Genomic DNA, 26,132 nt, shown 5'->3' with positions numbered 1-26,132 from the left:
GCGTCTCATGTTTTCTTCGGTATTCCTTCCGTAGCCCCATTAGGTGTCCGAAGTAGGCATTAGATTCTGGCCAACATACTTTCCTATGCGTTTTTTTTTTTCATTTTGGTGCCTCCGCCTCACAGAAAAAAAAATACATTGTTGCGGCGCAGCGAATTGTCGCATGGTGAAAGGTCGATTTTGATACTTCTTTTGCGGAAAGTAATGGGCGACGGGACGCTTCAGTTGCCGGATACGTTTATTATATTATTGCGAAAGCAATTATATGGACACTCCAGGCGCATTCCTGCCGTCGCCGTCGCCCTCATGTTTCGTATAAAGTCCAAGGGTGATAACATCGTGACCACGCGCTGCATGCTGTATGTGCGAGTGAAAGCGTAGGAGGGGAGGTTGAATAGGTGAGCCGACGATGGTGGCTCAGTCTTGTGTGTGCAAAGGAGAAAAGCGGGGAGCAAGCGCGCCGCCTTCCGTCGCGCGCAATACATCGGGGGGAGTGGATGGAATGGGGGCGGAATCTCGGATTCTGTGAATCTATGATTGTGCAACATGTTTATTTGCCTTGTTTGACGCATTATATACAGTTACTTCTTCTTACATACATAGACTCATTGGAGACTTATACGTATACTTAAATATCTTGTTGCGAGGTTTTGTGTATACATGCAGTGAACTTTGTTTCCAATGACACTTTTTTGTCCTTTATCAAGCCGTATTTTCGCATTTGCATATCCCATTGTATCTTTGCATTTCTAATGTACGAGGGCGAGTCAAATGGAAGTGAGCCTACCCTAACCACGTAATAATGGTTCGGTTCATTATCTGCGAGGCATGCGCGTAGGAGAACGGCATGTCTCATTTACAAAAGTGACACGCAGGTGTGAAGATCAATGTTCTTTAATGCTCTCATACACTGGGTTGATATGGTTGCGTCACATAATCGACACTTCAAAAGTTGAACAGCTCGGTGTCGCGAAGTTTTTCACAGCTGAAGGTGTTTCCAAAACAGAAATTAATCACCATATGACTGCCGTGTTCGTTGAACACTGCATTTCATTGACCACTGTGAAGCGTTGGAGCAAACGGTTCAAAGGACGTTGCAAAGACATTCCAAGACCGGCCCAAAACCATCGTGCAATCACCCCCCACACAATTTTAAAGATTCATGAGCTGCTGAAACAAGAACGGAGGATAAGCATCGATGAACTGGCAGACCGTCTGAACATCAGTCACGGTTCGGTTCACGCCATAATTCATGAGCTTCTCGGTTATCGACTCTTTGGTGCGCAATGGATCCCCAAGATTTTTATCCATCGCGAGAAGACGGATAAGTTTCGCGCTGCCTTGACTCATCTGATCGGGTATCACAATGAGCATGACGACTTCTTGTTTGCAACTGTGATCGGGGACGAACCTTGGTGCCACTACTACGAGCCTGAAACACGACGGCAAAGCTTACAGTGGAAACATTCGAATTTACCACGCCCAAAGAACGTAAAGGCCATAATTTCCGCTGGAAAGGTGTTGTTCACTTTTTTTTTCGATCGACAGGGTCCATTACTGATAGAATTTGTTAAATCTTGAGAGGCTATCAATTGTTTCCGATATTGTGAAACGCCAGAACAGCAGCGTGTCGCAAGAACCAACAGCAAGAACGAACATCGTGGAAAATTGACGAATGGGGTCATCTTGTTCCACGACAATGCCTGTCCCCACGTCACTTATGTGGTTAATACAAAACTGGCAAAGTTCAAGTGGGAAACGCTGCAACATCCGCCATACAGCTCAGACCTGTCACTGCGACTTTTACATTTTGGGGCAACCGAAAAAACAGCTCAAGGGAACCAGATACAGACTTTTTGAAGCAGCAACCCAAGGAGTTTTATAAGACGGGAATCACGCAACTCGTTAGTCAATAGGACAAATGTCTCAATTCTCATGAAGACTACTTTTAAATAAAGTACCCCGTTGTTGGCTCATTCATTTGACTTGCCCTCATATATCTTGCAGAACTCCTGCTTTTTATACGTGCTCTCTGTCGCGACTATAACTTCGGTGCAATTACTCACGATACACGACAAGGGACAGCTACTCCTGCGTAATACATCGGAACAAACGACAGCGTCATTGAGATTTTTCACTGGCCATTGCATATATACAAGAATGTAAGCACGGTTCTTGAATGACAAAGTTTCATTAACATATTTGTCCTCAACTTGTTCAGTTCATTGCCTTTTAATTTTTCATATCAGCGGCATGCACTGCTTTCCTGGTTTCGATATGATATAGTTCTAAAGTTCGTGTGATATTTTCTTTACCTAATAAATAGACAAAAAACATGGAAGCATTGACGTCAGTTACGTTGGGCACAATTTTTGGCACATACGAGTATAATATTTTATGAAAAAATACATATTTTACTTGTATTTACAATGCGTAGCTTTCAAGAATTTGTTTACAGCATCTTTGGCAATGACAATGCAGTTATTATTCATGTATTTGATCCCTCGATAAATTGTTTAAAAGGAAGCTTTAGCTCGGGCCCAATCCGACGCGGCCTATTCAAATACTTGTAAAACGCAGAAACGCTGCTCTGAGATAATCCTGCTAATCGCTTTTATTGAAATTGGTTGCATTTGAGAGAGAAAGTTAAATCCTAGTGTCTGTTGGAAACAGAACTTCGATTTAGGGCCTGAATGTTGTTTAAAATATTTTGGAAAATTCGAAAGTTTGAAAAAAATAGAAGCACGACGTTTACAAACTAATAGCTATGCATGAAGAACAGATATTGTGGTTCTGTAAACGGCAATTATTATAACAGTCAAAGCGGACAAGTTTGCTACGACAATTTGTATCTTACGTGAATTGGTTACGTTGTGCAGAAGGGTTCTGCAAAAGCCGTATTTCCACAATACTAAATTTTTTTGAGATTCATGTGTAACATATCTATTTTGTCCGCTGTAGATGTACTATTAGATGCAATTCACAGAATTGTGATATCGTTTTTCATTGTAGAGTCACGGAGTTTTAAGCTTGATAGTTTCGTTTTCTGAAAATCTTCAGTTTTGGCCAATTTTTAATAAATAATTGACCACCTAAATGAAAAGTTCGAGGCCAGTAGTCACTAGAATTAAACTTTTTCTTTTAAATGCAATAAACCTCCTCAAATTTGGTGAAGTGGTTGAGTGGTTGCAGGGAAAAACGAATTACCCTTCTACATGTACTTAAATGGGAGCACCCGAGCTAAAGCTTGCTCTTAAGGAGGAGGCTGAGCTGCAACATGCAGTTATATATATATATATATATATATATATATATATATATATATATATATATATATATATATATATATATATATACATAAAGACGCCGACACGCTCTTTTAAGGTCTCTCTACCACGTGACTTGCTTGCCACATACATATTCTTCTTTCATATGTATATATATATATATATATATATATATATATATATATATATATAGATTTATATTGGGCCAGTGGCGTAGCCCCCCCCGAACAAAATTTCTGGCTACGCCACTGTTGAGGTGCGTTACAAAAAGGGGAGTCTCAACGGTAACGCCGATGGCTTAAGTCGAAGCCCCTAACGTGGGAATCAGCCTCAAAATTGTTTGTTATTGATGTTTTTCTTCCTGAGGCAGGATTTTTAACATATTGCTTTTGTGTAGTGTTTCAAAGTGATGATGTGCTTTCTAGTGCAATTTTCCGATTTGTGGACGCGTTCTGAGTGCTGCTAGACTACTGTAAGGAACTAGGCAGTAGTATAAAAGGGGAAAGAGCCTGGCATGGCTTAGTGAGGGTTGTGCCGTGCTTGCTGACTGAGCGGCTGAGTCTCGGCGTAGTTCTAACGCTTGCTGGGAACGAGAGAAAAATGAGAACTCTCCCGAAGTCACTTTGCAGTGTCCTGTGTGAACCTGAACGTGAGAACGAGGCCTTCTCGGTGCGCTGCGCTCAAGAAACGCCGAGGGACGACCGACTTCGGTTATGAGCATCATCGAGCGACATCCCTCCGGACAGCGGATGCAGTCCCCTGACCATCGGGATCTCCTTCCCCCGGCGGGGCGGTCTGTTACGTTTCGCCTATGACGCGCGCTGTAGCCGGCGCGGATTCAACGGACGCCGGGGCTTCGTTCCAAGCGGCGGACATTTTGGCCCGTTCGGAGCGGCCGCGACGCATCCCCGCCGAGCGCGTCCCGGCATGTTCAGTGCCACGTGTCTTTGTGTGTGCGTGTGTGTGTGTGTGCCCACGCTTGTCAAAGCGCGGCAGCCGGGGAGAGGAGCTCCCCCAGTGTGAAGCGAGGAGGTCTGACCGGCGCCGGCCCGTCTGATGCGTCACCTCCTTGTTCCAACGTGTCTCTCAGTCCGTCCGTCGCCGCTGTCACGTGACGTAGTCCCGTGACCTTCCCTCTTGCTCTCAACTCCGAGAGTATAAGAGCAGCTGCCCCCGGACGCCAGGAGAGAGGCTCCGATTTCTTCTGTTGAGTAACGTGCTCTCCCGTCTCTCTACTTCGGTCGACCTGACCGCCCGCTCTTTGCGATGCTAGAATAAACAAGTTGTTCTGTTAGCAGTCGCCTCATGCTTTGCTGGGATCTTCGGATGCTTCCAGTGTGCCCCAGGCCGCCAGGCCAACGCTACCCTTGGGGCTTGCGACCCATTTGCAACAACGGGCGCCAACGGTCCGGTTGCAACGACGGGTGTCAGCACTGAGGTTCCGACAGCTGGTGGCAGCGCTGAGATTCCAACAGCCGGTGCCATCGGTGTGGTTCAAACACGGCATACAAGTCGAGCCCGCGAACAGCACTATGGGTGCGAGGAAGGCTAGAGCTCGACTCCTGCTTCTTTAGGATCTCCAAAAGCAAAATATGATATTTAAGAATGTCTACTTAGAGCACGTACACTTTAAAGTAATCTGCACCCTTAAATCTGCCTAAGGGAGTAAATAGATCTACAACTCACACCTTTATACGTTTGGGTGTAAGGTTGCACCCTTATTCGCTAAGGGTGTAAATTATCTTACGGTATACAAGTCGAGCCCGCGAATAGCACGATGGGTGCGAGGAAGGCGTGAGCTCGATTCCTGCTTCTTTAGGATCTCCAAAAGCAAAATATGATATTTAAGTATGTCTACTTAGAGCACGTACACTTTAAAGTAATCTGCACCCTTAAATCTGCCTAAGGGAGTAAATAGATCTACAACTCACACCTTTATACCTTTGGGTGTAAGGTTGTATACCCTTATTCACTAAGGGTGTAAATTATCTTACGGTATACAAGTCGAGCCCGCGAATAGCACGATGGGTGCGAGGAAGGCGTGAGCTCGATTCCTGCTTCTTTAGGATCTCCAAAAGCAAAATATGATATTTAAGAATGTCTACTTAGAGCACGTACACTTTAAAGTAATCTGCACCCTTAAATCTGCCTAAGGGAGTAAATAGATCTACAACTCACACCTTTATACGTTTGGGTGTAAGGTTGTACCCTTATTCGCTAAGGGTGTAAATTATCTTACGGCATACAAGTCGAGCCCGCGAACAGCACTATGGGTGCGAGGAAGGCTAGAGCTCGACTCCTGCTTCTTTAGGATCTCCAAAAGCAAAATATGATATTTAAGTATGTCTACTTAGAGCACGTACACTTTAAAGTAATCTGCACCCTTAAATCTGCCTAAGGGAGTAAATAGATCTACAACTCACACCTTTATACCTTTGGGTGTAAGGTTGTATACCCTTATTCACTAAGGGTGTAAATTATCTTACGGTATACAAGTCGAGCCCGCGAATAGCACGATGGGTGCGAGGAAGGCGTGAGCTCGATTCCTGCTTCTTTAGGATCTCCAAAAACACCAATAAAGGATTGTTCACGTGCCAACGGCGTACGTAGGCGAGTGGTTTCAGACCGGGTCCAACAGCGACCACGACTGGACCGAGCTGGCGGCGCTGGCCGACTGCGTGGTGGTGTCCGTCAACCATCGGCTCGGGGTCATGGGCTTCTTCAAGCCGGACTCGTCGGACGTCGTGTACGACGTCGCCTTCAAGGACCTGCAGCTCGCCGTCGACTGGACGCGTCGCAACGCCGCGGCCCTGGACGGAGACCCCGACGCGCTGATGGCCCTGGGCCACGGCTCGGGCGCCTTCATGCTCGCCACCACGATGATCTCGCGTGAGCGCCACGTGGGCTTCAGGCGGATGCTCCTCCAGGTTCCGTTATAAAATGGCCACTTCTTCCGATTCAGAGTGTGCCAGTGCTCTTATAGGGGTTGTCGAACAGCGACATCTTTTATAGAATGCGACCTTCGAATAGTGAACATTTTTTAAATATCAATATGAAGTTAAATATAACGGTTGCAGTGAGCCCGTCTAGTAAAAAAAAAATGTATACATGTGTGTTTGCATCATTTCCGACGCGGAGCGCCGTTCAACACTGGACGTCAGGTTAACGGGTGATCGTGTTAATGAGAAACTAAAACGTGATTATAATAAGGAAACAAAGTGACAGCACGTTTAGTCTTAGTTTGCTCAAAAAGGCAGGGACCGCCATCGGCCGCTGGTATGTATGTATGTATGTATGTATGTATGTATGTATGTATGTAAGGGAAGCGTAGCAGGAAGTGGCAGAAAGTTAGGTGGGCGGATGAGATTGCGAAGTTTGCAGGGACGGCATGGCCACAATTAGTACATGACCGGGGTTGTTGGAGAAGTATGGGAGAGGCCTTTGCCCTGCAGTGGGCGTAACCAGGCTGATGATGATGATGATTATGTATGTATGTGCGCGTGCGTGCGTGCCTGCCTGCGTTCGGTAATATTGATTGCCAGGTGATGGCAGCAAGGCGGATGCGAGCCTCTAAATGCTGGCGGAGGGAGGGGGCGGGATAAGGGCTAGGGCCGGTGACCCCGCGCCCCCGTCTTTAAGCCCCGCCTGTCATCATCCGGCTGAACTGATCACTGGCACAGTTTCGCACAAGCTCCGCGGTCGCGCGACCGCTCGTGCAGGGTCTATACCCGACCATGCCCCTCAGCCTGAACACTCCTTCCATGGGCCAGGGCTACATGAACAGCATGGCGAGGTTCCTCGGCTGCGAATCGGACGATCCCAGCGAACTGTTGTCTTGTCTGAAGGAGGCCCCCCAGGAACAGCTGCTCAAGGCAGCGCGCTACATCGACATCCCTCTAAGGTTCGTGCCGAGCCGCTTCGAAGGGTACAGGTACGTACTCAAGTACCCTGGTCCGTGAACATTGGCCGCGCAGATCCATTTTCGATGTCTTTATATGCCAGTCACAATTTTTTGCGGCCAACTTCTGCGCACGACTTCCCTCCACCGTTCCACATATCGCGGCATCAATGGAGCACCGAGCATTAGAGGTCACCCAGTCGAACTTTCGACAGCCGATCGCACAGTTGCAAGGCAGAAGTGGGTATGGTTTCGCATTCGGTGCGCTTTCGCGTGAGGCAAAGTACGTAGCGCCGCCGAGAGCGCCATCTCGTTCTCATAAAGCAAACTACACCGCTGAAAAGGCCTAATGTGAGACACCGAGACGTGCCCCAGCGTCTCCGAGCGACGCCGTATTCTACACGCTGCGGAACTCGGCATGCTTCGTAAGACACTCCTCTTGGTCGCCTAACGACCACAAATTCACCCTACATAACAAAGAACACCAAATCAGGTTGTACTAGCCGGTTTCCCTTTCTTCAACTTTGCGCTCAAACCGCTGCAATATGTAGGGGCGGTCCCAATAATATGTGTCGCCGCTGTGTAATACTGCAGGGTAGGGGCCATCTCGGACCATGACGTCTGGAAGTTCGACGCCGATGTCGACGTCATCCTGGGCAGCGTCCTGTCCCTGGGCGAGCAGTTCAATGACGAGTACTTGCTTCCCTACTCCGCTAGACTCAAGAGTGCCTACAACTCGGAGCACTTCCTTCGGAGCGTCTGTTTGTTCCTCAAGGTTCTCGCTTCCCTGAACTTATAGCTTGTGCTGAGGATTCTTGACGGCGCCTTGAAGGTTCTTGCACAAGCCGCTCAGTTCACCCTCAGCCTTAGTTGCGATACACGGTATCTGAAGTGATGTCTTCAGACCTGCAGTTGCCTGTGCTTGTCAAATTGCGCTGCACATTTCACCGTGTGGCCAGGCCTCCTAGCGCAAAACCATGCACACGATTAGCCTTATGTCAAGCTCTCTCTCTCTCTCTCTCCCTGTGTGTGTGTGTGTGTGTGTGTGTGTGTGTGTGTGTGTTTGTGTGTGTGTGTGTGTAGAGAGAGAGAGTACAAACATCCTAAGTTGGGCGTACCGCTTTCCGGGCATCCTCGCTGTCATCAAGCCTCTCATTGCTCTTTTGCAAAAACAGTCATGTTTAAGATGGCGGGGGTTCAGAAAGTTGGCAACAAAGTACAGGATAATTAATATGGTAAATAGACAAGTAGGAGTCGTCATAAAAAAATACAATGAGAGGTACAGAGACCGCCAGTTGGATGCAAAGAATAGAAAGAAAAAAAGACAATGAAGATTTACAAGAATTGGAGGTGTTAAAATTTTACTCTGCACCCAGAGCAGTGGAGGTAGCGCGGGTCTGGCGGTTTGGAGCTTGACCAGCACTGAGGGGCTCACGACAGAAACGCGACGCGAGTAAGAAAAAACATTTAATTACATCGTTACGGAACGGTCGGCTTTACGAGCTTCCGGACGGAGAGCGGCGCACATTCTAGATTGTGCTCAACGCTGCTGAAGGCTGAAGTCTGTTGGCGGGGCCGTCCATTTATAGAGTCTGGAACGCCCTCGCCCGGGAGGAGGAGAGAGAGAACGCTCTCCACGCTTGCGGGCGCCGCTCGGTACACGGAAGCCAGTGCAGGGCATTGTCTAAACACAAACACGTGCACACGTACTCGTGCACTCACAAACGCGCGCGCCCACACACGCACACGTTTAGGGTATTGGTGAAAAAAAAGCAGGGAAGAGATTGATGCGGCCGAATCCGTTCCAGGCATACAGGTATAACGGTACAAGGTATGTGGAGAAGTTTTGAGTTAGAAAAAAAAGGGGGTTAAGATGGTATACACAAATACTGGAATGAAAAGTATGTATATCATACCTGATTAAATCGTGCAGGCTATAGGTGGCTATTTGCCACCGCCCCATTTCATAGGGGATGACACCATATCATCATCGGAGGGAGAGTCAATGTTCTCGAGGAAGGTCGTCTCCTGGCAGCATATAGCAGGCGTGGCGACGCAGCATTTCAGTTTGCAGGATCGGGCAGCGCGCGCGCCGTGCAATTTCAGAGGCCGTATTCTCCGTCTTCTCTAAATAATGAACCACTTCGAAAAATAATCTTACGGTACATAACGCCCTCTAGACGGCACTTCGCAACTTCACTGTTTAAGCCAAACTTTCAGGGCCGGACGAGGGGCCCCGGTCTGTGGCGCGCCCTTTCATTCCCACAAAGACCCTTTTTCGAGCTTACAAACAGGCTTCCCAGAAGACTTCCGGTTAAGCCCTTTGGAACAACGCAAGTTAAAATAGCCTATAAGTTTACAGAACCCTCCAGCTGGGCATCAGTCTTGCTGTGATGTTGGAATGTTCTACAAGTGAATTTTATTCTTCAGTGCAAAAAAGAAAGCCCATACATGAGATCGACACATGCCGCACTTTCTTTATATCTGAACATATCAAGACTAGGTGCCTACAGTAAACTATGCGCAAAATACTTCCGTTTTCTTGGCTAACTTGACTGCCAGAAATGCATGACCGGAAGTTTTCTGGGGTCATGAACGCACTGCTGCCACAGCGTGGACATAAAAGGTCTCACGCAGGAGCGAGCCTGCACCATCAGGGGCGGTGCGAACCGCACGGAAGCGGCGCTGTCCGTGAAGGGTGTGACGGAGCAGCAGCTCGAAGAAGACATGGCCCACCTGTGGACGACATGCGCCTCGCGCGCCATGGCCGACGTGGCGGTCCTCAAGAACGCCACCGTACGCCACTACGCGGCCGCCGCCTCTGACGGTCTGTTCGACCCTCCGCTCACGCTCGCCGACGTGGCCGCATTCCTCAAGACAGGGTTAGCACGCCGCGGAAGTAGCGCCCTCGGTTATTCTTCTCGGGAGCCTCCATCGTGGCCACGTCTCAGAACAAAGATGTGCTTTGAGGTCAGGTGTGCCCGCCGCCGTGGTGACTAATTAGTGGCCTTATGGTCAACTTCATCGCCTTGATAATCGACCTTTCAGTGCAGAACGTGCCGTTCTCTTGCCGTTCACTCATTTTTACAGCGAAGCTGTTGAGGGCTAGTTCCCTAGGATCGTGGACGTCCGTCTGTAGACACAAAACTCCCCATACGTGGGCCGATCCCGAAGATAGTGCAATACCGTGGTAGGGCACCAATTTTTTTTAAATACTGACCTTATGCAGGCGTTGCTTTTGGACGTCGAAGTTCGCCAATCGATCGACCCATTAGTGAAGCTAGATCGTTCTTTCGGTACTGCAGTGGCGTAACCAGGCGATGGCGCATTGAGCACCTGTCCCCCAGCCCTCCCCTCCCCCGAAATTCCAGATAGCATGCAGCCTTCCGAGCCCCCCTTCTACCCTACCTCCCCCTCCTCAGTCAGGTGGGTACTCCCCCCACTTACCCCTTCCGCCCCCCCCCCCCCAAAATTATTTTGGCAACGCCACTGCTGCATATCTCGTTGGCGGCCTCCCCGATGGTCTCCTCGCTGGAGTTGGGCCACCGGGCTTAACGTTCTTTGTCTGTCTGTCTGTGGCAACGCCACTGCTATACTGACGTGGTGGCATCAACCAGACCCTCGTTCAATGCGAAGCTACGTGAAGCCACGGCCGCTGAATGTGTGTGTGTGTGTGTATGTGTGTGTATATATATATATATATATATATATATATATATATATATATATATATACATATATATATATATATATATATATATATATATATATATATATATATATATATATATATATATATACACACCCACAAAGCTTGCTTCTAAATATTGCGTCGTGGTGGCATCCAGAACCTTTCTGGAGGTCTTCCGCCTGGCGGTGCAGCATTTCTTCGCTTTCGTCTTCTTTGTATCCGTAATAGTATATAACTCCGGTAAATTTTAACCGATCGCTTCCTCTCTGATTTTTTTCTTTCAGCGCAGTGCCATCCCTGAAAAGCGGCCTTCCGTGGCCGGTGTACGAGCGAGACGGTGTGTCGCGCAACGCCCTGTGGCCAAACTCCAGCGAGGAGACCATCGGGGAAGCCGCCAACGAGATTTGCAGCAGGACGCGGGCGTTCGCCCAATATTTGTACTGAACGTCGCTGCGATGCCGAGGAACGCGGTCACGTTTGTCGGCTACGCAGGTAGCCATCGTGCGTGTGCATGTCAGGGGCCGTTGTTTGCGAATGATAGTAGCCGCCACGCAAGCTCAAGGAACTATGGGAAAAAATGTTTGATTTATATATACCTAATCCAATTCCGGAAATGCTACCCGTAGTTCTCAAGTCGGAACGAGATGCCCGGGGTCCTCTCTCAAGTCCGGTGCAAGGCTTTGTTGTTGTGTTGTTGATGTTGATAATAGATAGATTTCAGAATGCGTTCAACATTGCAATTTTCGATAGCTAGTGTGTGCGTGCGTGTGCGCGCGTGTTTGTTTGTTTGTTTGTGTGCGTGTGTGTGTGTGTGTGTGTGTGTGTGTGTGTGTGTGTGTGTGTGTGTGTGTGTGTGTGTGTGTGTGTGTGTGTGTGTGTGTGTGTGTGTGTGTGTGTGTGTGTGTGTGTGTGTGTGTGTGTGTGTGGCTGGTCTATCTCAAGGCCAAAGTCGGTGACTCTTGGGGATTCCTGGTAGCTACACGGGGATCGGGACTAGTGGTCTCTGCAGTGGAGTTAACTGCAGTGGAGCTGTCAGTTGTTAACTCTGCGCAGAGTTAACTATATGTGAGGAGGGGAAAACACTCTGAAAGGAAAATCGTTTTGAATTAAAAACAACCACAGTTATGTTTCATTCAACCGAAATGATATTCCTAATCCATGTGATACGTGTGATACGATGTGATCGAATGATACGTGTGGCGAGGAAAGATAAGGCGACTTTCTGTTACTTTATCATCAACTAGAAGTGCCTTCTTTTCAGCACCCGCTAAAGGGGACGTTAGCCCGCTATCAAAGGCAATACAGTTCTTGGAAGGCGCGCGCGCGCACGTTATGTTCACCTGCTACTATACGCCTCCCCCCTCCCTCTCACTTTGTGTTGGTTTGCTTGTTGAAGTTTGTGTCAATTCTGGTGGCGTGATGCTTGCGAGTTTCATCGTTGTCTAACTTGTTCAGTCGAGAGTAGTGAGTTAAGACTGCCAGATAATTTTTTACTTTAGCTGCCTTCGTGTGACTCTGCTGGCCGACGGGCCTGGCGTTTTTGGCGTGCTATTCACTTCAGATTTATTCGCATACGAAGATATTGCTGCAGGCTTCGCGTTATCCTTCGTCTTGACGCGGCTGCATTGGACTTACGTCTCACTGAAGGCGATGAAAACGGAGAGTGGCGGAGCGCTACGCAAGGAAACGCCGTGCAGTTTTTACAGCTTAGCTGTATATGGCTGGCTTATTCGTCCGTCTGTCGCCTGTACGCCGAAAACGCCTCCGGCGGAACGCCATGCGCATGCGCGAAAAAGAAAAAGAGAGGCGCGCTATTGGTCTGCGGCAGTATATAGTGACGTCGTTGCTCTCAGTCGCAGCCGAGCGCGCGCGCAGCTATTTCTCTCCGAATCCCAAATGCGTAGGCCACGCGTCATACGTACTCCCGAGGAGCAGGCAGCTTTCGATCGCCCCGAACATAACCGGGAACGAGCTCGTCTACGCCGTGCCGATGCTGCAGCCCGGGCACAAGAACAGACTCGTGCAGCCGAGCGCAAGCAGCAAGTGCGTACCGAGGATCCGGCCGCCTACCAAGCCGTCGTTTAATGAACCTAGTAACCTAGTAATGAATACTAGGATTAACCTAGTAATAAACACCGGGGATGCACGTTTCAGCTTCGTTGGTTAGCCACCTGCACGGAGTGCTTGGGCGGTGACTTTTTGTTCATTCTTCGTAGCACAAGTTCTGTGCGCACTGCAGGCATGAAAATTGGTAGGTTGAAATGCGTGTTAAACGATAATAAGGGGCAGCGCTGTCTTGTCTGATTGTTTCATAACTACGCGGTGTTGCAAAGAATTTTGAGTGCTTCTAGGATTCTGTGGGTAGGTTAAGCATATATTTCAGTATTTTGACTGAGTGTTGGCTATTGAACCATTTTTTTATTCGCTCACGTATATTGTCTTTTTTTATTTCTACGCTAATAAAAGTTAAACGGCTTTTGGAACCTTTCTCGCTCTGTCATTCATTCCCGTCCTAGTCGTTTGCGTTCTAGAGGAACGTACAAAACGAATGGTCGTCATTACGAGCCTAATTGAGTTCAGCGTACAGCCACTCATACAGACACAGGCTGGCGAATAGGCTGAGGCGAACCGCAAGCTCAGAATAAAAAAAGAAAGATGCCAGACTATTAAAGAAATACAAACATTCGCCACAAGAAATGTAAATCACGACTTCACTTCCTCTTCCTAATGTGACGTCACTGCTTTGACTTTTTGGTAAAAGTTGTGCCCTTGACCTAATCAGTTGGCGACGGTTGCAGCACATCGCAAAAATGAAAAAATAAAGATTAAGATTATGTATACAAAAATGTTATATAAACATGTATAGCATACCCGATTAAATCAAGCAGGCTAGGTACCTTTTTGTCACTGCCCTGTTCCGAAGGGGATGCCATTAAATAATCATCATTAACACCGTTTTGCAGACATGTGGGCTCCTATGGAAGCTTCGCTACCCGTACGGCCAGCATAACGTTCGCGGTCGAAAGGAAAGAAAGGAAAAGTGATGGTATCGTTCCCCTCTCCCTTTTTCTTTCTTTCTTTCTTTTTGTCTGTTCTTTTTTTCTTTTTTGTCGCCATCGTGCAAACGTTATGCTGGACGAAGTTTTGCCAAATTCTTTAACCTAGCGAAAGAAATGCTGTCGCGTTTAAAAGCACTGTGCAGCACAGCGTTACTAAGAACGCTAAATCCAAGTGCAGCATGAGCAACGCTTCAAGAGATGACGGCTATGAGAACATGGACACATCAGTGTGTCGTCTCATCGTCGCATCGTTAGACTTAACTGTACGCGCCATACTCACTTCGAGATGTCCACACGTCACACCACCACCACGCCTCCTGGCATTACACATTAGGCCGTCAAATTCATTCATGCGTCGATTCACTCAGTTCGACCCGTGAATATGAATCTGAGTGAGCCCCGCTGAGTGCAATGCTGGTGAGTCATGGTCCGAGCCCCGACTGAGTCGGGCTGAGTAGAATTTCGGCGAGTCCGAGTGATGCCCTAAGTAAAAAGTGTGATTTTTAAGTGGGTCTTAGTGAGTTCCGTTTTATTTTGCCGACACATGGATCGAACCAATAAGTGTTTCAGCAGCATACCTCAGGAAGTCCACCACGGTGAAAGTTTGCGTTTTTCCTTGACAGTCATCCTTCGATAGTGTCATTTTATATCTGCGTGTCATCACATTTAGGGGTGTGCAAATAGGGTAAGCTTTGAGACCGAGTCGAATACGAATCGACTAGTGTTAGCAGCGAATCGACTCGAAAATCGAATACACAGCTTGCATGTGACGTCGCACCTGCTGGCACGACGTCTGCGAGTGCCGTCACGTGACCGAGGGCGACAGCAGCGCCAAAGCGGCAGCGGGGGTGTGACGCGCGCTGCCAAGCCTTTCGCTCAGGATGCTGTCAAGTTCTAGTCAGCAGTGTTTTCATGCCGAGTACTACCATACTCGCAGCTGATCAGATTGAGACACTCACGCTACGAAGAAAAAATGCGGCACTGATATGTTACTTCATGCACGTTGATACTTGAAGCGGGCACGGCTGCTGATTTCAGCGTCCCATCCGGGTGGGCTCGAAACTGGCGTCGCTGAGCTTTTCGTTCCGTTGGATTGTAATGTACTACACTCCTTTGAAACCGATAAAAACAGATTATTAGGCCCGTGTACACGTACAATGTGTCGAAATACATGATGTGCCGAGGAGCTGGTACGTGAGCTACGGTGCAGCTTCGCTAACCGTCTTTGTCGGCTTTCGTATTCAGTAAATGTTTCTGGGCTAGTTAATTGGTGCTTGATTAATTACAAGAATCGCGGGGCAGCAAATGACGAGGGATGCCTGTTGCGCGTGTCCTGTGTTCTTGTATATACAGTATGTGTTTTTCTGGAAATGAATCAGTTGCTCGGAAGTGTGTGTCTGCCCATGTTGCATCGGTCCTCCCTCGTATTTTGCAGCACCACAGTTCTGGTAATTAGCTTTTGTATTTTCTAGCTTACCAAGCCTACTCTCGCGGTAACAGTCATCGTGCCAGATGTCGTTAATTAAACAACACACCGCAGCGTAAGGCTTCCCTTTATTGTCATTTTAAATGTAGCTTTAAATGTACAGTTGGCAGCCTCTGCGCTAGAGTCGCGAATGGAACGTCTTCCCATTTACTTTCGGGAAAAGAATAGTAAAAATAGTGATAAAACCTCGACTCGGTTAGGAGCTTGGTGAGTAAGCATCAAAATAACTGAGCCAGGTAAATTATAAGTCACCGAAATATTTGATGTGCTTTTTTATTGACCACCAGCGATTCTGATGCGTAATTGGAATCCACCTGTATCAATTTAAATACTTCAGAATGAGCAGCAGAATGCCGAAACATTGCCGTAAATTAAATTTCCCGCAAGCTTCTTTTATTCAAAGCCTACAACAGCTGTCGCCACCTATTAAACAAAACTTGAAAAAAGAAATACAAACGAGTTGTGTAGATAATAGTATATATGTATAAATAACTCAGTCATTACGCATTTATTTTGCTTGTACCCTAATTGTTTTTAACGACCAGTTCAACTAGCTTGACACAAAACGTAGTGGAGCACGACGTATCGGGTTTTCTTTCGCCCTGCTCACCTTTTTCCGCCATGAGCACTGACTGACACATTTGCGAGGTTTGTCTTATTTCTTGAAAAAATTAGAGATTACTGCTGTAAGTGCGTCGCACAACGCGTAATTAGGTTCGCGACTATGTTTGTTTGCTTTGCGTTTGCTTTTCCGAGCGAATGAGTGAGCCGGGTGCGGGGAATTTTGCGCCGCAGTAGAAGCGGCGCCGCTGCATGCGTTTCTCGCCGTATTTTCCAACCCCCGCCTCCTCTTACCCTTCTCTCTCCTTTTTTTTTTTTCCCTCGTCCGCATCAAAATTTAGCCGGTTACGTGAAAGATGCGAGGCAGCATGTCGTTATCGTGGCAACCACAAGAAGACGGACTCCGGCAAATCCTGCAGCTTCTGAAGGAATCGCAGTCTCCGGACACGGCAACCCAGCGTGCTGTACAACAGGTACTGGTGTTTGGCCGGCTCTCCGAACGGCCGTCCCTTTCGTGTTCTCGCGCATGAAGCCGCATGAGTTAGGCCTAGTCGACCCGCTCGTAACCCATCCGGGGCGATCAATGGGCAGATTTGAAATGCTCGCCGCACGAGTGTCTCGAATGTTCTGTTCTCGCCGAAGTGGCCCCGAACAAGCGTTTGGGAGACGCCGAGTTTAGACGGGTCAACGCTTTTTCAGCCGCGAAGTACTACGACGTCTGGCCTTCTCATATTTTTTTTCTCGTGTTTCTGCGTGCTGAGCAATAATCTAATCTCCCACCATTGATCGTGTTTGCGTCGTTTTCGCTACCGCTACTCGCTGCAGTGAGGTGCGTGTTCGAATTCTTTCCTGTTAGCTGAAGATAGTTCAGCTTGGTTAATCCGCTTAAGGAACTAGCTACCACTTGACGCTGCGCACGACGTATTTCGAAAGTGGCCCTTGCAGCCGCCGGCTTCGATCAGTCATGAATGGCCGAAAACGCAGGGGAAAAAAGAGTGAAGGCCGCACGTTGACGTGAAGCCGGTTCCAAATGACCGCTAATGACCGCAGTGCTCTCTGCTCAGTAGATGAGGTTGACTTCTGGTCCGCGTAGCTTCAGTGTATCAGGTTCAACACGGTGCGCCAGTGACGGTGCCGTTACTTCATATATTCGCCACGTGATGTTATCGTTTCTGGGGACGCATTTCATGTTTTTTGCGAACTCATTCAGTCAAAATTGTTAAGCCGTGCAGCCAAACGCTTAGCTCGCAGCAGTAGTTTAGTATGACGCAGTACGAACATTCTGGAAATGCAATCTACGCCAGGCAATGAGCAATGTAGTTTCTCTCGCGTGTAGCACGTAACCTGCCGAGTGGAATATATAACGTTGTACAAATTTTGATCTAACTCATGTTTACGAGGCTTAGAAATCTTGCTGGCGCAGCTCTGAGTCGATCTGTGCGAAGGAGGTCATGTTTGAAATGCAGTGCCCAGAAATCTGAGCCCGCCAGTTTCGAACGTGTGCGAGATTTTGCGCTAAAGAAAGCACGCGCGTAATTTCAGAGGTGCTTTCGCAGCCCTGTAAGTTGCAGAGTGAGGAACCAGTCTGCATGTTCTTTGAGAACATTTCCTGCGCAACAACACATTCTAGCAAGTTGGGGAAGGACTTGGGAGGTCACATTCAAGTTCCTCATCTCCCAAAGAACACATTGTCATAATCTCGAGGTAACGTTGGGCACATTGTAGCAGGGAAAATGCCAATGTCGCTACGCAACACTATTGCCGCATCCATTGTTCTGCTTGATGGGGTTCGAGGTTATTTGGACTAAAGTACTCGATACCTCTGTTGAATGGGAGCAAAAAATAGCATAAATTGTTTAAGGCATTAAAGCTGCGACTCCTAATCGCAATGTATTCTTGGAGCTGATTCTACCGCCAAATCCATACAGTGCATATACTCTCACTGCTTGGGTTATCAGTTACAGGTGTCAACAAAAGCACTTTTAAGGTGGACTAAAATTATTCTACATAAACTATGCTTACTAATGTTTCTTGTGCCATTTCTTAAACTTAAGCCTGCTGAATATTATTTTATGTAATTATGATTGTGAATAAGCTTTCTGTATTCCTTGCATCTATCATTAGAGGGTTTAATATACCTAATTAAAATGTGCGTGTAGCACCAGTTCTGGATGCGATATTAACCCCGTCCACACGGTGCAGTTACAGCTTGCATCTATCATTAGAGGGTTTAATATACCTAATTAAAATGTGCGTGTAGCACCAGTTCTGGATGCGATATTAACCCCGTCCACATGGTGCAGTTACAGCACTGTTTGGCCCACTTGATTTTCAAGTGAATGTAAGGAATAACTAACAGGTTTCTCGCCCTTCTAGTAAGGGCAGTAAGATTTTATGCAAATGCCGAGCATGGAACAAATAAAAGAAACCTGGAGTGCTTTACCATTTACCATAGTGATACACTATGCAGATATATTTGATATGAAGGTAGGAGCAGTTTTCCCGGTGCTACATCTCAACGCTTCTAAGCATACTCCCTTGCATTTTTATAAGTCCCAAAGAAAGACTAGTCAGACTGTGACAGCTCACATCTTCTATATAAGGGACATTTCAAATTGTGAATGTCTTGTTACTGGAGGATAGTGGAGTGTATTAGAACTGTGTCACAGCTAAAATGACAGGCACATGCTGTTTAGGGTGACGTGCATTACGAAATGGTTGAGGTTGCTCCTTGTGAGGATAAGAAATCTTGCCAGCGGTAACATTTTGTTTCCTTGAATAAGAATGTTCTTGCTGCTCAAAGCAATCTGCATGTGTTGCGCAAAGGGCACTTCCCAAGAAAAAAATAAAAGCAATGTGAAGAAGGCCTCTGGAAAATAAATGACGCAACTACGAGCTAAATAAAGGGTCGTGGGAGGCTTCTGAAAATAAACTTGACCTGGCGATTGCCGTCCTGTTTGTTTGTATGTAAACTCATTGTGGAACTTGCAGTTTGAAGAGACTTATCGAGCTGTTGAGAATGGCAAGCTTTACCATATGTTCACTTGACTGCGCTTAAGGGAATGCAAGACTTGGTCACGTCATAACTATTCTCAATTGTCCACTAATGGAAAAAATTTGTTCACGTGGCTTGCCTTAGAATGTCCTCTCGTTGAACTTGGTCGCATCAGTGGGCATGGCGTTCTACTGTTGAGCATAAGGGTGCTTTTGGGTGCTTGTTACCTGAAGTGGTCGAAAATAACTCCTTCTGGGGCTGTATGCACAATTGTGCGTGCAAAAATAGTTCGTCAAAAGTAGAAGCTCTGATGAAAATAACGCAACAATCTTCAGACACTTCTTATTTGACGTGGGCTGCAAGTTTGAATAGTGTGTGTAATGCATCTAAGTAAAATGAGCTGCAAGGTAAACTGGGTGTTTGCTGTCGGTGTGCTATCACATAGCAAGTTCGCTTCTTTCATTGTAGCTTTTAAACAGCTACATAGGTGCCTTCCATTTAGACTAGACATGCAGTAGTTCATGTATTCTGATCTTAGTTTCCTGTAGAGAGCTCTCGCGAGGTGCCCACATTCTATAACTTGACAAAACTCACTGAAGAATTGAAAATTAATAATTTGTTCTACAGCATTATGCGTTTTGTGATTCTGAAAATGCAAAAAATGTGGGGGAGCTACATCTTCAATCGGCAGAATTAATTGGCATCTGAAAGCTTGAAATCGGAGTCTCCCGCTGTCTTCCCTCATGACCTATTGAGCTCGGAGAAATTCAGTCTCACAGTTTGGTTTTAAAGCTGCCGTCCAAAGAAATTGGCTGATTGGTGTTCCAAATAACATAATGTGCAGCTCTTGTCCAGAACACTTTCAGTAAGTGCAGAAATTGTCAGTGGAGTGGTATTGCTGCTCCCTGAATGCACAGTGTGTTTCCCGGTCTAGTGTACATTAACACAGCAAAATGAGTTGGGAGGGGAATGCAAGGGACAGGTTGCACTGCACTTTTAATATAAACTAAAGTAAATATTGGCGAATTGAACTTTCTTCACTAGGAGTGATGCTGGTTTGTCAACAAGTGTTCTGCCTGCTGGCTTCTCCTATCAGCATCCACTGAAAACAGCACCCCCTTTTTGTGAACAGTTCAGATTATAGCACCAGTAATGCTTGAATACACTGCAGTAATGGGACTGGACAACCTGCCCCTCTAATCTAGTGCCTTATTCCATATGTGGAATGAGGAAAAAAACATAAGCCCACAATGTGCAGTATTGTCGGGAGTTCCAAGTGGTCTCCGTATGTTTCCTTCAAAATTTCACAGTCTGGAACAATCTGATTGAGACAGCTGACGCATATGTGAAAACATGAGGGCTTGCTGAATTAAAGCTCTATTAAAGTATAGGTAGGCCACTGCTAACGGGAACACGGGAGCCCGTTGTAGCACTGTGCGGAGTGCCACCGCTGTTGCCCCGTGAAGTTTGGCAGATGACTCGCTGAGCTTTTCGCCAGTTGCTTTGATCACACCTGTGCCTAAGACTCCATGAGGCAGTGGTGGTGGGGCACTCCACGGAGCAATGACACGAGCTCCATGTTCCCACAGGCAGGCACCGTGCCTTTACAAAACGAAAATGTTAAAGCATAGCCTTCTTAACACCTGCTATGGAAGCCAGTGGCCTTACTTTTTTTGACAGTTTGAATTGATGTCCAGATCACCATCATCAGCCTATTCTTTATGTCCACTTAAGGCCGAAGGGCTCTCCCTGCAATCTCGAATTACCCCTGTCTTGCGCTAGCTAATTCCAACCGGTGCTATGGCCAGATGCTCGTGCCTAATTAACCTCAAGTACATCAAGCCTTCGTGGCTTTCTTTTGTCTGTGCCCCAGCATAATTTTTAAAATTGTGTTTATGCTGAAGTAAGCTTGATTTGATTATAACAAAGCTACAGTGGCGTAGCCAGAAATTTTGTTCGGGGGGGGCTACGCCACTGGCCCTATATATATATATATATATATATATATATGTATGTATGTATGTATGTATGGGGCCAGTGGCGTAGCCAGAAATTTTGGTTGAGGAGGCTTCAGCTCGGGTGCTCCTATTTAAATACATGTAGAAAGGGAATTCGTTATACCCTGCAACCACTTCACCAAATTTGAGGAGGTTTGTTCCATTTCAAAGAAAAAGTTTAATTCGAGTGACTACTGGTTTCGAATTTTTCATTTAGATGGTCAATTATTTATTAAAGATTGGCCAAATCGAAAATTTCCAGAAAACGATACTATCAAGTTTAAAACTCCGTGACTCAACAGTGAAAAACGATATCACAATTCTGTGAATTGCATCTAATAGTACATCTACAGCGGACAAAATGGATATGTTACACATGAATCTAAAAAAAATGTAGTATTGTGGAAATACGGCTTGTGCAGAACCCTTGTACACAACGCAACCAATTCATGTAAGATACAAATTGACATAGCAAACTTGTACGCTTTGACTGTTATAATAGATGCCGTTTACACAACCACAATGTCTGTTCTTCATGCATAGCTATTAGTTTGTAAACGTCGTGCTTCTATTTTTTCAAACTTTCGAATTTTTCAAAATATTTTAAACAAAATTCACGCCCTAAATCGAAGTTGTGTTTCCAACAGAACTAGGATTTAACTTTCTCTCTCAAATGCAACGAATTTCAATAATAGCGATTAGCAGGATTATCTAAGAAAAGCGTTTCTGCGTTTTACAAGTATTTGAATAGGCCGCGTTGGATTGGGCCCGAGCTAAAGCTTCCTCTTAAACAATTTGTCAAGGGAGCAAATCCATGAATAATAACTGCATTGTCATTGCCAAAGATGCTGCAAACGAATTCTTGAACGCTACGCACAGTCAAAGCAATAAAATATGTATTTTTTCATAAAAGAATGTACTCGTATGTGCCAAAAATTTTGCCCAAAATAACTGATATCAATGCTTCCATATTTTTGTCTATTTAAATAAAGAAAATATCACACGAACTTTAGAACTATATCAGTTCGAAACCAGGAAAGCAGTGCATGCCACTGATATGAAAAATTAAAAGGCAATGAACTGAACAAGTTGAGGACAAATATGTTAATGAAACTTTGACATTCAAGAACCGTGCTTACATTCTTGTATATATGCAATGGCCAGTGAAAAATCTCAATGACGCTGTTTTTGTTTTAATGTATTACGCAGAAGCAGCTGTCACTGGTCGTGTATCGTGAGTAATTGCACCGAAATCATAGTCGCAACAGAGGGCATGCATAAAAAGCAGGAATTCTGCAAGATATACGAGGGCAAGTCAAATGAACGTGATCCAACAACGGGGTACTTTATTTAAAAGTAGTCTTCATGAGAATTTAGACATTTGTCCCACTGACTAACGAGTCGCGTGATTCCCATCTTATAAAACTCCTTGGGTTGGTGTTTCAAAAAGTCTGTATCTGGTTCCCTTGAGCTGTTTTTTCGGTTGCCCCAAAATGTAGAAGTCGCAAGGTGACAGGTCTGAGCTGTATGGCGGATGCTGCAGCGTTTCCCACTTGAACTTTGCCAGTTTTGTATTGACCACATAAGCGACGTGGGGACAGGCATTGTTGTGGAACAAGATGACCCCATTCGTCAATTTTCCACGTTGTTCGTTCTTGATTGCGACACACTGCCGTTCTGGCGTTTCACAATATCGGAAACAATTGATAGCCTCTCAGGATGTAGCAAATTCTATCAGTATTGGACCCTGCCGACCGAAAGAAAAGTACACCTTTCCAGCGGAAATGATGGCCTTTGCGTTCTTTGGGCGTGGTAAATTCGAATGTTTCCACTGTAAGCTTTGCCGTCGTGTTTCAGGCTCGTAGTAGTGGCACCAAGGTTCGTCCCCGATCACAATTGCAAACAAGAAGTCGTCATCCTCATTGTGATACCCGATCAGATGAGTCAAGGCAGCGCGAAACTTCTCCGTCTTCTCGCGATGGATCAAAATCTTGGGGATCCATTGCGCACCAAAGAGCCGATAACCGAGAAGCTCATGAATTAAGGCGTGAACCGAACCATGACTGATGTTCAGACGGTCTGCCAGTTCATCGATGCTTATCGTCCGTTCTTGTTTCATCAGCTCATGAACCTTTGAAATTGTGTGGGGGCTGAATGCACGACGGTTTTGGCCCGGTCTTGGAATGTGTTTACAACGTCCTTTAAACCGTTTGCTCCAACGTTTCACAGTGGTCAATGAAATGCCGTGTTCAACGTAAACGGCAGCCATACGGCGATTAATTTCTGTTTTGGAAACACCTTTAGCTGTCAAAAACTTCGCGACACCGAGCTGTTCAACTTTTGAAGTGTCCATTATGTGACGCAACCATATTCAACCCAGTTTATGAGAGCATTAAAGAATATTTATCTTCACACCTGCGTGTCACTTTTGTAAATGAGACATGTCCTTCTCCTACGCGCATGCCTCGCAGATAATGAACCGAACCATTATTGCGCGGTTAGGGTAGGCGCACTTTCATTTGACTCGCCCTCATACATTAGAAATGCAAAGATACAATGGGATATACAAATGCGAAAATTGAAGAGTACAAAATTTAATACAAAATTGAATTGAATTGAATACAAAAAAAATTGAAGAGGCTCAATGTGTCCTCAGCGAGAAAAAGTCAAAGTAGAAAAAATAAGTAAGAACGCAGTTACTTTGGCTGGCTTTAGTGTCTTGACATGGATGTTCTGGCGTAGGTTAAAAAAGTGTTGATATTTTTTTATGTGACATGACGGCACAAATGAACCACCCCAACACATCGTCTCATTGGACCTCGCTGCGTGCTTTGTCAACTCGTCTGCTAGGGTGTTGATTTGGCTTGTCTCGTTGTATGTTCCGATGTAAGACTTTAGAAAAGTCAATGGACCTTTGGCGTCAGATGTTTATAACAACATTAAACCCACAAAGTTTCGCAATTGAAAATTTAAAGCATGACGTAGTAGTTCTGCGGAAACCCGCAAGGTGGAGAGAAGTAATGAATGAAGGGAAAATGAGACATCCACCCCTTCGTAGCAATTGCTACAAAGGAAACCCAAACGGGTTCCTCGAAAGAAAAGCCTCATAGTTGAAGAAAAATTCGTCCTGGTCCGGGACTCGAACCCGGGACCACCTCCTTTCCGGGGCAGCCGCTCTACCATCTGAGCTAACCAGGCGGCTAGCAGATGGCAGGGCGAAGTCGAATTTGTCGACAACACGAAGCAAATGCAAGAGTATGACGTAGTAGTTCTGCGGAAACCCGCAAGGTGGAGAGAAGTAATGAATGAAGGGAAAATGAGACATCCACCCCTTCGTAGCAATTGCTACAAAGGAAACCCATACGGGTTCCTCGAAAGAAAAGCCTCATAGTTGAAGAAAAATTCGTCCTGGTCCGGGACTCGAACCCGGGACCACCGCCTTTCCGGGGCAGCCGCTCTACCATCTGAGCTAACCAGGCGGCTAGCAGATGGCAGGGCGAAGTCGAATTTGTCGACAACACGAAGCAAATGCAAGGGTATGACGTAGTAGTTCTGCGGAAACCCGCAAGGTGGAGAGAAGTAATGAATGAAGGGAAAATGAGACATCCACCCCTTCGTAGCAATTGCTACAAAGGAAACCCATACGGGTTCCTCGAAAGAAAAGCCTCATAGTTGAAGAAAAATTCGTCCTGGTCCGGGACTCGAACCCGGGACCACCGCCTTTCCGGGGCAGCCGCTCTACCATCTGAGCTAACCAGGCGGCTAGCAGATGGCAGGGCGAAGTCGAATTTGTCGACAACACGAAGCAAATGCAAGAGTATGACGTAGTAGTTCTGCGGAAACCCGCAAGGTGGAGAGAAGTAATGAATGATGGGAAAATGAGACATCCACCCCTTCGTAGCAATTGCTACAAAGGAAACCCATACGGGTTCCTCGAAAGAAAAGCCTCATAGTTGAAGAAAAATTCGTCCTGGTCCGGGACTCGAACCCGGGACCACCGCCTTTCCGGGGCAGCCGCTCTACCATCTGAGCTAACCAGGCGGCTAGCAGATGGCAGGGCGAAGTCTAATTTGTCGACAACACGAAGCAAATGCAAGAGTATGACGTAGTAGTTCTGCGGAAACCCGCAAGGTGGAGAGAAGTAATGAATGAAGGGAAAATGAGACATCCACCCCTTCGTAGCAATTGCTACAAAGGAAACCCAGGGGTGGATGTCTCATTTTCCCTTCATTCATTACTTCTCTCCACCTTGCGGGTTTCCGCAGAACTACTACGTCATACTCTTGCATTTGCTTCGTGTTGTCGACAAATTCGACTTCGCCCTGCCATCTGCTAGCCGCCTGGTTAGCTCAGATGGTAGAGCGGCTGCCCCGGAAAGGCGGTGGTCCCGGGTTCGAGTCCCGGACCAGGACGAATTTTTCTTCAACTATGAGGCTTTTCTTTCGAGGAACCCGTATGGGTTTCCTTTGTAGCAATTGCTACGAAGGGGTGGATGTCTCATTTTCCCTTCATTCATTACTTCTCTCCACCTTGCGGGTTTCCGCAGAACTACTACGTCATACTCTTGCATTTGCTTCGTGTTGTCGACAAATTCGACTTCGCCCTGCCATCTGCTAGCCGCCTGGTTAGCTCAGATGGTAGAGCGGCTGCCCCGGAAAGGCGGTGGTCCCGGGTTCGAGTCCCGGACCAGGACGAATTTTTCTTCAACTATGTGGCTTTTCTTTCGAGGAACCCGTATGGGTTTCCTTTGTAGCAATTGCTACGAAGGGGTGGATGTCTCATTTTCCCTTCATTCAAAATTTAAAGCACAACTTCGGAAATGTCAATGCACGTTTCACATCAAGAGCTTATGAGATTTATACCCATAAAGTTTCGCAATTGATATCCATTTGCTCCATAGATTCCGTGGCCTCAGTGAGATGCCGCGGCGAGCCCGCCCACCATCAAAGCGCCCTTGAAACTTTGTGCTCGGATGAAACTGCTTCGCGTTATGTGACTGCCGGTGTATGGGCGTTTCCACGAAATCCAGCCCGAGTTCGCAATCTTCGCGGTTAAATGTCTTTTCGAGCATCAAAAAGACACTCTAGACAAAATTCAGAGTGATTTCCAGCGCCGGGGGTCGCTTCGGTCGGTGGTGCATGGACAGCACGAAAAAATT

At 46.6% G+C, this 26,132-nt stretch overlaps 2 protein-coding genes across 2 annotated transcripts in view; both read left to right on the top strand.

Annotated features, from left to right (window-relative positions):
- LOC135917348 (uncharacterized) overlaps positions 1–11,471 on the top strand; it is a 68,130-nt gene extending 56,659 nt beyond the window's left edge. Inside the window, exons 16-20 of the mRNA XM_065450941.1 lie at positions 5,898–6,214; positions 7,007–7,218; positions 7,780–7,960; positions 9,823–10,067; positions 11,161–11,471. Of these exons, the coding sequence (XP_065307013.1) occupies positions 5,898–6,214; positions 7,007–7,218; positions 7,780–7,960; positions 9,823–10,067; positions 11,161–11,320 (1,115 nt within the window). The 3' untranslated portion in view covers positions 11,321–11,471. The remainder of the gene's footprint in view (positions 1–5,897; positions 6,215–7,006; positions 7,219–7,779; positions 7,961–9,822; positions 10,068–11,160) is intronic.
- Positions 11,472–15,946: 4,475 nt separating this feature from the next.
- Positions 15,947–26,132, top strand: part of Tnpo (transportin 1) — a 65,818-nt gene continuing 55,632 nt past the window's right edge. Inside the window, exons 1-2 of the mRNA XM_065450891.1 lie at positions 15,947–16,069; positions 16,324–16,455. Coding sequence (XP_065306963.1) covers positions 16,339–16,455 — 117 coding nt within the window. The 5' untranslated portion in view covers positions 15,947–16,069; positions 16,324–16,338. The remainder of the gene's footprint in view (positions 16,070–16,323; positions 16,456–26,132) is intronic.

Source organism: Dermacentor albipictus, chromosome 9 (assembly GCF_038994185.2).
Source record: "Dermacentor albipictus isolate Rhodes 1998 colony chromosome 9, USDA_Dalb.pri_finalv2, whole genome shotgun sequence".
NCBI classification, from domain to species: Eukaryota; Metazoa; Arthropoda; class Arachnida; order Ixodida; family Ixodidae; genus Dermacentor; species Dermacentor albipictus.
This window is presented reverse-complemented; position numbering and strand designations above follow the sequence as displayed.